Genomic DNA, 13,276 nt, shown 5'->3' with positions numbered 1-13,276 from the left:
GCATTGGACGCTTTTTGGACAACTCCCTTGAAGTTAGTTTTATTTTGCTCATTATTTAAAATGTTTGTCATAACCGTGGTGACTGCTGAGGGGGTGGACAATTACCTCTTCACCAGTCACACCACTCCTGGGTTGATGGCTTCAGTTTAGGGTACCACAGGGTTTGTTTTTTTTTAACTTTTTAAAAGTCATTTTCAGATTTCTGGCCAAGATAGAGGTATAGGTGGAAACATTGTGCCTCCTCGCATAATCAAAATTAAGGACAACAAAGATTTAGAAACAAAAACACAACCAGAACAGATAGAAAATTGAATTGTACCAAAGTCCGACAACCATTCAACCCGACCCTTAAGAGGGGAGGAATTGGTGGCCAGCAGAGAGGGGTCTTGGCAGGAAAAGGTGGTGGCTGCCAGACCTGGGAGCACAGGCAGCAAGGGGCTGACTGTGGTCACACTTTGGCACGCAGATAAACTAGGCAAAAACAGGCAGCAAGACAGACTGAGCAACCCAGGTCTCCAGCACCAGGAAATAAAGCCTAAAAGTGCTGATTGAAAAGGTGCCAGGAGAGACCCCTAGCCTCACAGGGAAATTTGTTGGAGAGACCCACAGGGTCCTAGAATGTACACAAGCCCACCCAACGGGGATCAGCACCAGAAGGGCCCAGTTTGTTTGTGGGAAGCAGCAGAGGGCACTAAAATCTAAGAGAGAGAGAGAGAGAGGGAGAGAAACAAGCACCATTTTTCCCCTTTCTGACCCCGCCCCCATGCATAGCATCACAACTCAGTGACTGGGTTGCCCCGCCCTGGTGAACACCTAAGGCTCCTCCCCTAATACGTAACAGGCACAACAAGACAAAAACATTATGGCTCAAGAAGAAGAACAGCTGAAAGCCCCAGAGCCAATACTTCTAAGTGACCAAGAGGTAGCCAACCTATCAGATGTACAGTTCAAAACACTGCTGATCAGAATGCTCACAGAACTGGTTGATTTTAGTCACAACTTAGATGAAAAAATGAAGGCTACACTGAGTGAAATGAAGGAAAATGCACAGGGAACCAATAGTGATGGAAAGAAAACTGGGACTCAAATCAATGGAGTGGACCAGAAGGAAGAAAGAAACAACCAAACAGAAAAGAATGAAGAAACAAGAATTCAAAAAAATGAGGAAAGGCTTAGGAACCTCCAGGACATCTTTAAACACTCCAACATCTGAATTATAGGGGTGCCAGAAGGGGAAGAGGAACAGCCACAGGTGGAAAACTTATTTGAATAAATAATGAAGGAAAACTTCCCCAGTCTGTCAAAGGAAGTAGACTTTAGGAAGTCCAGGAAGCTCAGAGAGTCCCAAAGAAGGAAAGGTCATTTTTATTGAGGTGTAAGTTTACCCTTTTTAGTACATAGTTCAGTAGGCTGTGACAGACATGTGTGCATTTAACCGCTGTCACAATTAAGACACAGAACAATTTTTTCACCCCCAAATTTCCCTCTGTGGCTTTGTGGTTTGCCTTTCTTCCTCCCAACCCAGGGCTGGCAACCACTGGTCTTTTCTTCCTCTCTGGTTTCATCTAGTCCTGGGTTGCACAAGTGGAGCCACATAGTGTAAAGCCTTTGCAGCCTGGCTTCTTTCAGTTGGCGCATCAGGCATTTGCCATTCCCCTGCGCTTTTGTGTGTATTAGTGGTTTGTATCAGTCGTCCATTCCTTTTTATTGCTGAGTAGTATTCCATTGTGGGGATGTAATCCTGTTTTATCCATTCACACGCTACTGTAAACACTCGTGTGCTGGTTTTTTGTGAACATAAATTTTCATTTCTCTTGTGTAAATACTTTGAGGGAGATTACTGCGTAGTATGGTAAATGCATGTTTAACTTTATAAAAGACCGTCAAAGTGTTTTCTGAAGTGGATGTGTCATTGCGTATCCCCACCAGCAGTGTTTGAAATTTTCAGTTCCTCTGCATCCTTGCCAGCACTTGGAAAAAGGGAGCTGTACGAAATATCTAGCGCTGGTCAGGGGAGAGTGGAGAAACAGCCCCGGGACCCCAGCTTTGGAGCCAGTCACCTCGGTCCTCAGGATCTTTGCTGGGTTCCAGCGGGATCTTCTTCCTCAGGCTGTGTCTTCTGCTCTGCTCAGGGCTCAGATTGGCCCCTCAGTGCCCAGGGGCGGGTGATCGCTGGTGCTTCCAGACAGGCAAGGATGCGAGGATTCGGGCCCAAACAGTTTCACCGAGAAGTGTCACAGCTGGGTTGGGAGGAGTGGGGGTCCTCAGAGTTCTTAGCCAGGGCCAGCAGGGTGGAGGGTGAGTGTGTGGACACTGGGGCCAGACCGCCTGACCCTAGGTCTTTATTTCACCTCTTACCCTCTGACTTGGTGTTGTCATCTGTGATAGGGGTGCTAACAGAATACACCTGGTCGGGCTGTAGGGCGTGACTAAGGCCAAAAGTCAGAACAGCGCGAGGCACCTGGTGATGCTCTCTGAATGCCAGTTCACTTTATTATTTTCCTCTTGCCAGGAACCACCGGGAAAGCGCCCTCCCCACCGCCCCTCCTCACTGACCGCCAAGTGAACGAGAAGGTGGAGAACCTCTCCATTCAGCTGCGGCTGATGACCCGAGAGAGGAATGAACTGCGGAAGCGCCTGGCCTTTGCGGCCCATGGGACGACCTTTGACAAGAGGTAGTGTGGTGATTGGCCAGCTCCCCCGCTGAACACACTCACCAGCGGGCAAGGGTTATTATCCTGATGCCATCACCACCCCTCCCCACCAAAGCGGGGTGGTCTTTGGCTCCGGGGAGAGGGGTACAGATTTGTTCTGCTTCCTCCAAATTAAAATTGCAGCCCATGGCCTGAATCACACAACTCGAGGATTGAAAGATGTGACACAAAGGTGTGTCTGTAACAAGTCTGGCCCCCGATAGTGTGTGCGTGTGTGTGTGCGTGTGTGTGTGTGTGCACGTGTGTGTGTGTGTGTGTGTGTGTGGCAGAGAGCCTGGGGTTTGCCTCCTCGCCTTTCTACTGGCCTTGCAGATGATTGTTCAGTGGCAGCAGCTGCAAGGGCCTGGCCCTACCTTGGTACTCCTCAGTGGTCGATTGGAAGGCCTTGAGTTCATCATTGCTGCCCTCTAGGTCTCTGTCTTCCAGGACCAAGACAGTACCCTTCCCTCTTTGTCCCCTGCTGCTGCTGTGTGCAGCGCCTGCCCTAATAGAGACAGCCATCCCATTGCTGAGCCCCATGAGGGTCCGCCTCTGTGTGTGTGCATGTACCACTCTCTCCCAGAAGATCCCTGCCTGCCTCCTATTGGGTGGGTCTTTATGTCATTTGTGCACACATTAACTCTACCTTCCCATGTTTGTATTTTAGAAAGGGTATATTCCACCCAACCTCTTTGTTTTGAAGAAAATCTTTGATTGCTTCTTTTGCCAGGGAAGGGCAGTCCAGCAGGTGGGCAAAGGGAGACTCTTTACCCACCTGCATGATCCAAGGGGGCTTCATGGAGGGGGGAGGGATGCAAAGTTTATCCTTCCAGGAAATCCTGGAGGGGTCCTGAGTAGTTTAATCTCTTCCCTTTAGGACAGGGGTGTCAAACTCATTTTCACCAGGGACCACATCAGCCTCGTGGTTGCCTTCAAAGGGCTGAATATAATTTCAACTCCTTAACAGTTAAGGGGTAGTTACATTTATACAGTCCTAGAATTATCTCGGCCCTTTGAAGGCAACTGTGAGGCTGATATGGCCCCCGGTGAAAAGCATCAGGGTGTGTGCCGTGCTCCAAGGAAGGTTCCTCTGGGGGAAGTGTCAGCACTGCAAAGCCTGCTCCTTGAGATTGCTTTGATGAGCTTATGCCCCAATCAGATGGCACAAAAGGCAGGGCCTGTGAAGACAGGGAGGGTGCACTGGAGTGCATGTTTTCACTGCTGCTTTCATGCTACCAAGCAGAGTGTGTGGTTGCATAGCAGCCGTATGGCCAGCAGAGTCCGAAGTGTTCATGGTGTGTTCTTTACAGAAAAGGTTTGCTGATGCCTGCTTTAGGGCAGGTGTTCTCAAACCTGAGCATGCAGTGGAATCACCTGGAGACCTTGTTAAAGCACAGATTGCTAGTTAGTTCTCCCTCTGTCGCTCCATAGTGTCTCTGATTGAGGAGTTCCGGGGCTGGCTTGACAATTTGCATTTCTAACAAGTTCCCAGGTGATGCCAGAGCTGCAGGTCCTGGAACCCCACTTTGAGAACCACTGCTCTTCGTCACTGTTCTCAGCTTTGGCTGCACTTTGGAATTGCCTTGGAGCTTAAATAATAATCCTGATATCTGAGTCCCACCTAACAGTTGCTGATGTGATTGGCCTGGGGGGTTTTAATGTATACCCGAGATAGAGAATCACTGGTCTAGAGAGTGAGGAGACTTTATCACAGGTTTTTTTGGTGGACCCACTGCTGTGCAGGCCTGTCACAAGGTTTCTTGGAAACTACCGGATGGTACTTTCTCAGCTCCCCAGGCCCTGTGCTCCTGCACAGGCAACCTAGGGTCGCTCCATGCTGGGGATTCTGATTCTGTTGGCCTGGACGTGGCTAGGACATCTGAGCTTAATAAGCATGCAGGTGATCACGGTGCGTAGGAGACCAGTATTTGGGACTCAGTGGGCTGCAGTAACCTAGGACGTGGCTTCTGGAGGGAGGGACATTCCATGTCAGTGTGTTCACAGTGCCGTTTACTGTCTGGGCCAGGCCCTATCACAGGCTGAATCCTGACTACGAGAGGCTGAAGATTCAGTGTGTGCGGGCCATGTCGGACCTGCAGAGTCTGCAGAACCAGCACACCAATGCCTTGAAGAGGTGTGAGGAGGTGGCCAAGGAGACCGACTTCTACCAGTGAGTGGGGCCTGCCTGGGGAGGGCTCCAGGATCCCAGAACAGCTCCCTCTGACCCTTCCCTATTTCTGGACTTGGAGCCAGGCCTTCTGGTCCTCGCCCTGCCTCTGCCGTGTAGTGAGTAGTGTGCCTTCAGCAAGTGGGTTTATGTCCTTGGGCCTCAGTTTTCCTAAGTGCAAAGTGAGGCTGTTAACCCTTCACACCATCGATTGCCACCCTCAGATGCATGGCAGGTTAGAAGATGGCTGAAAACATGAGACTGAGGGCCAGGCAGACCCCTGGGCTTCTGGGTCACTGTCCAGGGGCTCTGCTGCAGCTCTTGCCACAGGGGAGGCAGATGGGGTGCATTCCCTTTTGTTCTCCTGGTGTCTCTCTGAGGGTGTTTGCCTGCCTAGCAGCTGGTGTTTGCTCAGGCCTAAGTACCTCAGTACTTGGAGGTGCCAGGTTTGTTTTCCAGGTAGAGGAATCTCTCTCTCTGTCATATATGTACCCATTTTGGTGTCAGGTTTTTCACAAGTGGTTTGGGTCCTTCCAGCATCTGGTTGACAGCAGGCTTTGGTCTGCCCCCGAGTACTGAGGACTCAGCCACTGTTGCTCCCCAGCTGGTATATTGGGAGTACTGGGCTCTGGGGGGGCAGGTGATGCCTTGGGGTGGGGGCTGGAGGCTGCCTGGGGCTCACTGTGTGTGGGGGGATTTCAGCACACTCCACAGCCGGCTCCTGAGTGACCAGACCCAGCTGAAGGATGACGTGGACATGCTGAGGCGGGAGAACGGGCAGCTGCTGCGGGAGCGAAACCTGCTGCAGCAGTCGTGGGAGGACATGAAGCGGCTCCACGAGGAAGACCAGAAGGAGATTGGCGACCTCCGGGCCCAGCAGCAGCAGGTAGAGCTGGGCCAGGTGGCTGAGGGCAGGCCAAGTCCAGTCACCCACCCACCCATCTACACATTCACTTATCTACTGATCATTTAGCTAGTATTTCTGGAGCGTCCACCTCATGTGAGGCATTGGGGTATCTGTGTGCAAACCCTCAGCCCTCTCTCACGGACTCTGCAGTCCAATGGGGAGACAAATGTTAATCAATAATCACACATATCTTTTATTATGAATGTTGCAACACCGTGAAGGAGGAGGTACCATGCAATGTGTAACAGAAATTAGATTTACTCTGGGACTTGGGGGTCTGGCGGTCTGTAGCTTTTTTCCTTTGTATGGGTCACATGAGATTACGGGTGGAGGGAATCTTGGAAATTTTAAAGCCCTGTACAAATACAAGATGGAACAGTTATCATCTTTATTTTGGGTGGGAGTGTGGCCTATGGCCCTTGCTGCTCCCTGCATTCCAAGTTCGATTCTTTGCTGTGCTCAGCTTTTGTTTCACGTTGATAAAGGCGCTGGGAGCAGGCTGGTCAGAACTGGCTTGCTGTGAGTGATGTTGATCCCGTCTCTTGAAGCTACCAGGGCTGCCCAGGGATGCGGCCCAGCTGACGGCATGCTCTGTGTCCACAGGTGGTTGGATGTGTGGGGTTGGAAGGCAGTCCCAGGGGGAGGCAGTGTGTTCTCTGAGCTCTGCAGCATAGCTCGGACTAGGTAGAGGGCTCCTTCCCCCTCGGAATCATTATGGTTCCCAGAGTTCAAGCAGGACTGCTGGGGCTTGCTCGATAGTTTGGAACAATCTGACCTTACCTGATAATTTAGCATGATGTTATCTAACTTCATCGCTTTTTCATTTATAATTAAAAAATTTTAAATTGCAAAACTACCACGTTACAGAAGAGTTTTAAGTACAGTGCAGAGAATTTTCCTCCCTTAACTCAGCACTGAGTTTTCAACCAGATGCCCCGTCGCCCCTGCACATGCTAATGTATACTTCTTACAAACAAGGGTGTCTGGTATAATAGCAACATAAACACTGTCAGGGAGTTAACGTGCAGACTGCCAACTGGTCAGTCATCAGACCCGCTCATGTTTTGCTGGTTGTTTCAATAGTGTCCTTTAGTAGGAAAAGAATCCTGTCCGAAATAAAGTGTTGCATTCAGTTGTTGCATCTCCGTGGTCTTTTAAAATCTGGAGCAGTTCCTCTGGCATTGACCTGCATGACCTTGATACCTTGGAAGATTTCAGGCCAGGCCAGTTATTTTGTAGGCTGTCCCTCCTCCTGGATTTGGGTGTCTCATGTTTTGATACCCGTTCCGCATCTTAGGCAGGCCTGTCACAGAAGTGATGCTATCTTATCCTCTTTGCATCCTCTTGGTTGGGACGTGGCTTGGTATCACCTGTTACTGATGATGTTCACCTTGATCACTTGACTGAGGTGGTGTCCCAGGCTTCTCTCCTGTAAAGTTACTTGTTTTCCTTTTGTGTATCTACCTACCTGTTTACTCATGGTTTCCTGTTTTTATCCAGTGGGTTATGATCCACTGTGGCTAGTAGGAGCCCTTTGAAGCTTGCTTCTCCATCTTTTTGTCACGTCCTCCTTAATCTTTGAGTGCTTCCTTGCTCTCTGGCAAAAGATATTCCAGGCTTATTTTATAATTTCCCTGGAAAATCAGCCACTGCTCCAAAGAGTCCCCATTCCTTTTCGTGGAGAATGGTCTTTAGCAGCCATAGCTGGGTGTCCTCATGGCTACTGCGACATCCGTCACGGTCCCCAGGCCCTCTTGGTGGACAGAGTAGGGAACATCTGAGCGCACCTCTGCACCCCACACTCCCACCTCAGTATTCCCCGCTCTCCCTCCCCCTCGTGCATCTGTTTCTGTGTCTGTATCGTCAGTATCTAATATGTATCAAAATTGTTGGTTTGCTCACACTAACACTTTCAGGTTCAATCCAGTGCTACAACGCCACAGGGTTCATTCCAGTTTTCTCTTTCCATTTTTGTAATTCCCTTTTATAGCAGTATGAAAACTGGTTCCTATTACTCTTATTTTTTTATTGATTGATTTTAGAGAGAGAGAGAGAAAAGGGGAAGAAAGAGAGAGACATCAATTTCTTGTTCCACTTATTTATGTATTCACAGGGGGATTCTTGTATGTGTCCGGATCGGGAGTCCAACTCACAGCCTTGGTGCATCAGGATGATGCGCTAACCCAGTGGTCTCCAAGCTTTTTGGCACCAGGGACCAGTTTCGTGGAAGACAGTTTTCCATGGACCCGGGTGGTGGGAATGTATTCAGGATGGTTCAAGTGCATTGTGTGCAAGCTCACCTCCTGCTGTGCGGTCCGGTTCCTGACAGATCTGGACTGATACTCGTCTGTGGCCCAGAGGTTGGGGACCCATGCTCTTACTCACTGAGCAAGCCAGCCAGGGCCTGGTCCTTATTATTGCTAACCTGTTTACTTACTTGGTCAGCCCCACCGTGTGCTCTCCTCCCACCTCCGCTGTAGCTCCTCCCCGCACCACCCCTTTCTCAGCCCCTCAGCCCCCGGGCTTCACGCCTTTCGTCCCCTAGGCCTTCCCTCCTCGTGCCCCCCATCCTGTGGGGGCCCCGCGGCCCACGCTGGGCACCAGCGGCAGCCCCGCCCTGTTCTGCCTCACTCGTGGCTGGTAGGTCAAACTGTTCAGAAAGGGGAGGGGTAGGACTTTTAATTTTTTGTAACGTAATAAAAGAATCCAACAATACAGACATTTTAAAAATAAAAAGTAAAATTCTTTCAGTTGTCTCACTCCCAAGAAATGACCACCATAGGTATACTACCAGTGAAAAGTTTGAGATATTTTATATGTGCACATAGAACCCTTGTATCTTGTTAATTTATTTCACAAGATGGAATCATACATGCGATCTGTGCTTTTTTTTTCTGAATATATATCGGAACATCTTTCTATTTTAATACAAATTCTGCTTCCGTGTTTCTTTGTTGTTTTTGTTGTTGTTTTGTTTGTTTAAAATATATTTTATTGATTATGCCATTACAGTTGTCCCATTTCCCCCTCTCATTCCCCTCTACCCAGCATATCCTCTCCCTCCCACATTCCCCCCCCTTTAGTTCATGTCCATGTGTCTTAAGTTCTTTACCTTTTACATTTCCCACACTATGCTTGCCCTCCCCCTGTCTATTTTCTGCCTGCCATCTATGCTACTTACTCTCTGTACCTCTCCCCATCTCTCCTCCTCCCACTCCCCTGTTGCTAACCCTTCATGTGATCTCCATTTCTGTGGTTCTGTTCCTGTTCTAGTTGTTTCCTTAGTTTGTTTGTATTTTAGGTGTGGTTGTTAGTAATTGTGACTTTGCTGTCATTTTACTATTCATATTTTTTATCTTCTTTTTCTTAGATAAGCCCCTTTAACATTTCATATAATAAGGGCATGGTGATAATGAACTCCTTGAATTTGATCTTATCTGAGAAGCACTTTATCTGTTCTTCCATTCTAAATGAAAGCTTTGCTGGATAGAGCAATCTTGGTTGTAGGTCTTTGGATTTCATGACTTGGAATACCTCTTTCCAGCCCCTTCTTGCCTGTAAGGTCTCTTTTGAGAAATCTGCTGACAGTCTGATGGGAGCTCCTTTGTAGGTGACTGTCCCCTTATCTCTTGCTGCTTCTAGGATTCTCTCCTTCATTTTAATCTTGGCTAATGTAATTATGATGTGCCTTGGTGTGTTCCTCCTTGGCTTCACCTTCTTTGGGACTCACTGAGCTTCCTGGACTTCCTGGAAGTCTATTTCCTCTGCCAGAATGAGGAAGTTCTCCTTTATTATTTGTTCAAATAAGGTTTCCACTCATGGCTGTTCCTCTTCCCCTCTGGTACCCCTATAATTCAGATGTTGGAACGTTTAAAGATGTCCTGGAGGTTCCTAAGCCTTTCCTCATTTTTTTGAATTCTTGTTTCTGCATTCTTTTCTGTTTGGTTGTTTCTTTCTTCCTTCTGGTCCACTCCATTGATTTGAGTCCCAGTTTTCTTTCCATCACTATTGGTTCCCTGTGCATTTTCCTTCATTTCACTCAGTGTAGCCTTCATTTTTTCATCTAATTTGTGACCAAAATCAACCAGTTCTGTGAGCATTCTGATCAGCAGTGTTTTGAACTGTACATCTGATAGGTTGGCTATCTCTGTGTCACTTAGAAGTATTGGTTCTGGGGCTTTGAGCTGTTCTTCTGCTTGAGCCATAAAGTTTTTGTCTTGTTGTGCCTGTTACGTATTAGGGGAGGAGAGCCTTAGGTGTTCACCAGGGCGGGGCAACCCAGTCACTGGGTTGTGACGCTGTACATGGGGGCGGGGTCAGAGAGGGGAAAAATAGCACTTTGGTCCGCTCTCTGTGGCACCTCAGTCCCTTCCGCCACTTCACCCAAGCAAATTGGGTCTTTCTGGTGCTATTCCCATGCAGATGGGCTTGTGTGCATTCTAGGACCCTGTGGGTTTCTCCAACGAACTTTCCTGTGAGGGTGGGAGTCTACTTGTGCCTCAACCCCTATAAGTGTTTTCAATAGGTATTTTGAGTCTTTATTTCCCGGTGCTAGGACCCTGGGTTGCGAGATCTGTCTTGCTCCTCAGTTATCTGCCTGCGAATGTGGGACCACTGCCCAGTCAGCCAGCCACCTTGTGCACGGTGCCCTGCTTCTCAATTGCTGCCTCGCTGGGTCTGCCTGTTGCCACCCCATGCCCAGGGTCTGCCTGGTGCCGCCTTGCGTGCCCGGCGCCATCATTTCCTGTGCCGCGACCCCTCTCCGCTCCGCCGCCTGACTCCACCCTGCCCACCAGTCTGGATGAATGTGTCTATTTAACTCCTTGGTTGTTGGACTTCCATACAGTTCAGTTTTCTTTCAGTTTTGGTTGTTACTTTGTTTCTGAATTGTTGTTGTCCTTATTTTGGTTGTTCGAGGAGGTACAGTGTGTCTACCGACGCCTCCAACTTGGCCGGAAGTCAGAATTCTGCTTCTGTGTTTCTAACTGCTGCGGAGTATTGAGTGTCGGAGACGCACCGCGACGTAACCAGTCTCCTGTTGACTGACTCTTGTGCCCTTTTCAGCACCTCCCCTCTTAAACTGCATTCTGTTGGAAAAATTGGCCTCTGTTGTTGGTTTTCTTTTTCTTTGTTACATGGAGTCTTACATGGAATACTCAGTGCAGACTCAGTGAGGTCCCCTCAGGTGATGCACTTGCACTTACCTGACGTCTTTTTCGTGAGCATTCTGATTAGGGCACTTGGTTGTGTCCGGTCAGGTCTCAGGTGGGATTCGGTTGGCCCTGATGGAGGCGTGGTAGTGAGGAGGTTTGTGGGAGGGGAGGTAGGTGCCAGGCCAGGGCGGCCAGGGCCCAGCTGCAGTCTCCCTCCCGTACCTGGGAGACGCCACTGCCCACCTGCTCTCTGATCCCACGGATGCTGCTTCAACAGGCTCCACTTTCCTTCCTGTCCCCTTAGGAGTCCCGGCCTGGGGCTGGGTGGTGCTGGGGGAGCGATGCTGTAAGGGTGAAATGGGGTACCAAGGAGGACGTGCTGCACCAGCCTGTGGTTGGTTCCATGTTGAGTTCACTGAACTTCTCTGCAGAGATTCCTCCTCCTGCACATCCACGGAGCTTCCTAAAGCAAAGGGTTCACACTGGGGTTTTGATTGTTTAGAGGCAAACTATGTTTACCCCCAAAGAACAACTCTGCCCTGACTCACAGCAAAGGCTGCCCAGGAGGCAGGGGCAGCCCCACTGAAGGTGTGTGTTCCTCGCTGGGCCTGGGCGCTGGCTGCCCGCCTGAAGGCAGGCCACCCCGTTGCCATCTTCCCCCCACTTTGTTTTCTTGCTCACGTGTTTGCTGACATTTCTCACCCTGTTCTAAACTTGACTCAACCTTTTGCCTTTGAGTTTACTTTGGATTTTATTTTTCTTTGAGCGATTCATACTTTCACAGGATCTTGTGGCTCTGTCTTCGTCTAAAGGCAGTCCCACAGCCTTGCTACAAAGTGGCAGAGCGGGGCTTCGTCAGTTTAGCTGAGTTGGTCTCACATGGTAAAAGATACCACAGGTAGTAGCGGTGGTACTGGGCCTGTGTGTGTGAAGCACACAGTAAATGTTTGCTGGCATTGCTTTTATTCTGGTGCCGTCAAGCTGGATTAAAGTCTGCTCCCGTTGAGGGCGGGGGTGGCTGTAGCCCTCATACACTCTTGGGAACGTAAGGTGACGCAGTCACTTCAGAAACCAGTGGCAGTTCCTCAGATCATTACACAGAGTTCCAGGTGACCCGGCAATTCCACTTCAGTGCATATATCCTCGAGGGAATTCAAAACATATGGCCCCACAAAAACTTGTCAGTATTCGTAGCAGCATTTATTCCTAACAGCCAAAAGGAGGAAAGACCCACATGGCCATTGGTTGGTGAAAGGATCAGTGAAAGGTGGCGTTTTCCATGCAGTGGAATATTACTCAACACAAAAAGGAGTTACGTGCTGATACCCGCCACAGTGTGGATGCACCTGGAAACCGTTATGTTAAATGAGAGGAGCCAGGCACGAAAGTCCATACATTATGTGATCCACTCATGTGAGATGTTCAGAGCAGGGCAGTCTACAGAGGCAGAAAGTGAAGGAGTGGGTGCCTGGGGCTGTTGGGGTGGGGCGACGCGAGTGACTGCTAAGGGGACTGTTTCGTTCTGGGGGGATGGAAATGCTCTGGGACAAGTAGGAATAGTTGTTGCACACGCTCGTGACTGCACCAAAACCCACTGCGTCATGCACTTCAAAGGGCGAATTGCTTGTTACGTGAATTATACCTCAAAATACAAAGCGACTCTAGTAATTACCTTGTCATAAAAAATATCTGCCCTCGCGAGGCATAAAATTTCATTTCTTCCCATTCTCTCTCTTCTCTTAGGCCTGTTACTGCTTGTACAGACTGGGATTATCCTGCCACCCCCACCTTTCCTGTTCTTCCCCCAAATGACAGGGACAGGTTTTCTGCATTACCCTCCCTCCCATTCCTTGTTCTCCTTTCTTTTCCTACAGCCGTGACCCTTGGAGTGAGGTCGTTTATTATAGTAGTCAGTGAATTTCCCAATTCTGTGCTGCTGTACCGGTGCCCTTTACCATGCACCTGCCACCTTGGGATGCACCCCCCCCCCCCCCCCCCCCCCAGGAGAGGAGGCAGGGCTCCCGGTGGGCTGGGGTGGGCTGGGGGCGGGGGCAGATATCTGAGTAGCCAGGGCCGTCTCACCTTAACAAGGTCAGGGGTAGGCTCCTGGGCTGAGCAAAGCCCAGGCCTTGGGTAGGTCAGCAGCAGAGGAAGCAGGGAACATGGGGGTGGCCACAGGTTTCCTCCCAACAGGCCCGAGGGCAAAGGTTGACCTTGCTGGACAAGGCCGGTTTTGTTGCCTGGTTCCTCCCACGCCTTGTTAACTTGAAGAGGCCCTTGCGGGGTAAACGGGGCTGTTTGACTTGCATGTTTGCTTGAGGGATTTGTGGGGCTCCCCAGCTCTGCTGTGATTTAT

At 49.6% G+C, this 13,276-nt stretch overlaps 1 protein-coding gene across 3 annotated transcripts in view; it reads left to right on the top strand.

Moving 5' to 3' along the window:
* Nucleotides 1-13,276, top strand: part of DLG5 (discs large MAGUK scaffold protein 5) — a 132,243-nt gene that overhangs the window by 62,752 nt on the left and 56,215 nt on the right. For all 3 annotated transcript variants that reach the window (XM_037130581.2, XM_037130582.2, XM_037130580.2), the window contains 3 exons: nucleotides 2,513-2,675; nucleotides 4,720-4,863; nucleotides 5,563-5,746. In XM_037130581.2, the coding sequence (XP_036986476.2) occupies nucleotides 2,513-2,675; nucleotides 4,720-4,863; nucleotides 5,563-5,746 (491 nt within the window). The remainder of the gene's footprint in view (nucleotides 1-2,512; nucleotides 2,676-4,719; nucleotides 4,864-5,562; nucleotides 5,747-13,276) is intronic.

Source organism: Artibeus jamaicensis, unplaced genomic scaffold (genome assembly GCF_021234435.1).
Source record: "Artibeus jamaicensis isolate MK-2021 breed Jamaican fruit bat unplaced genomic scaffold, CSHL_Jam_final contig_332, whole genome shotgun sequence".
NCBI lineage: Eukaryota > Metazoa > Chordata > Mammalia > Chiroptera > Phyllostomidae > Artibeus > Artibeus jamaicensis.
The sequence above is the reverse complement of the archived record's forward strand: the minus strand, read 5'-3'. Positions and strand labels throughout refer to the sequence as shown.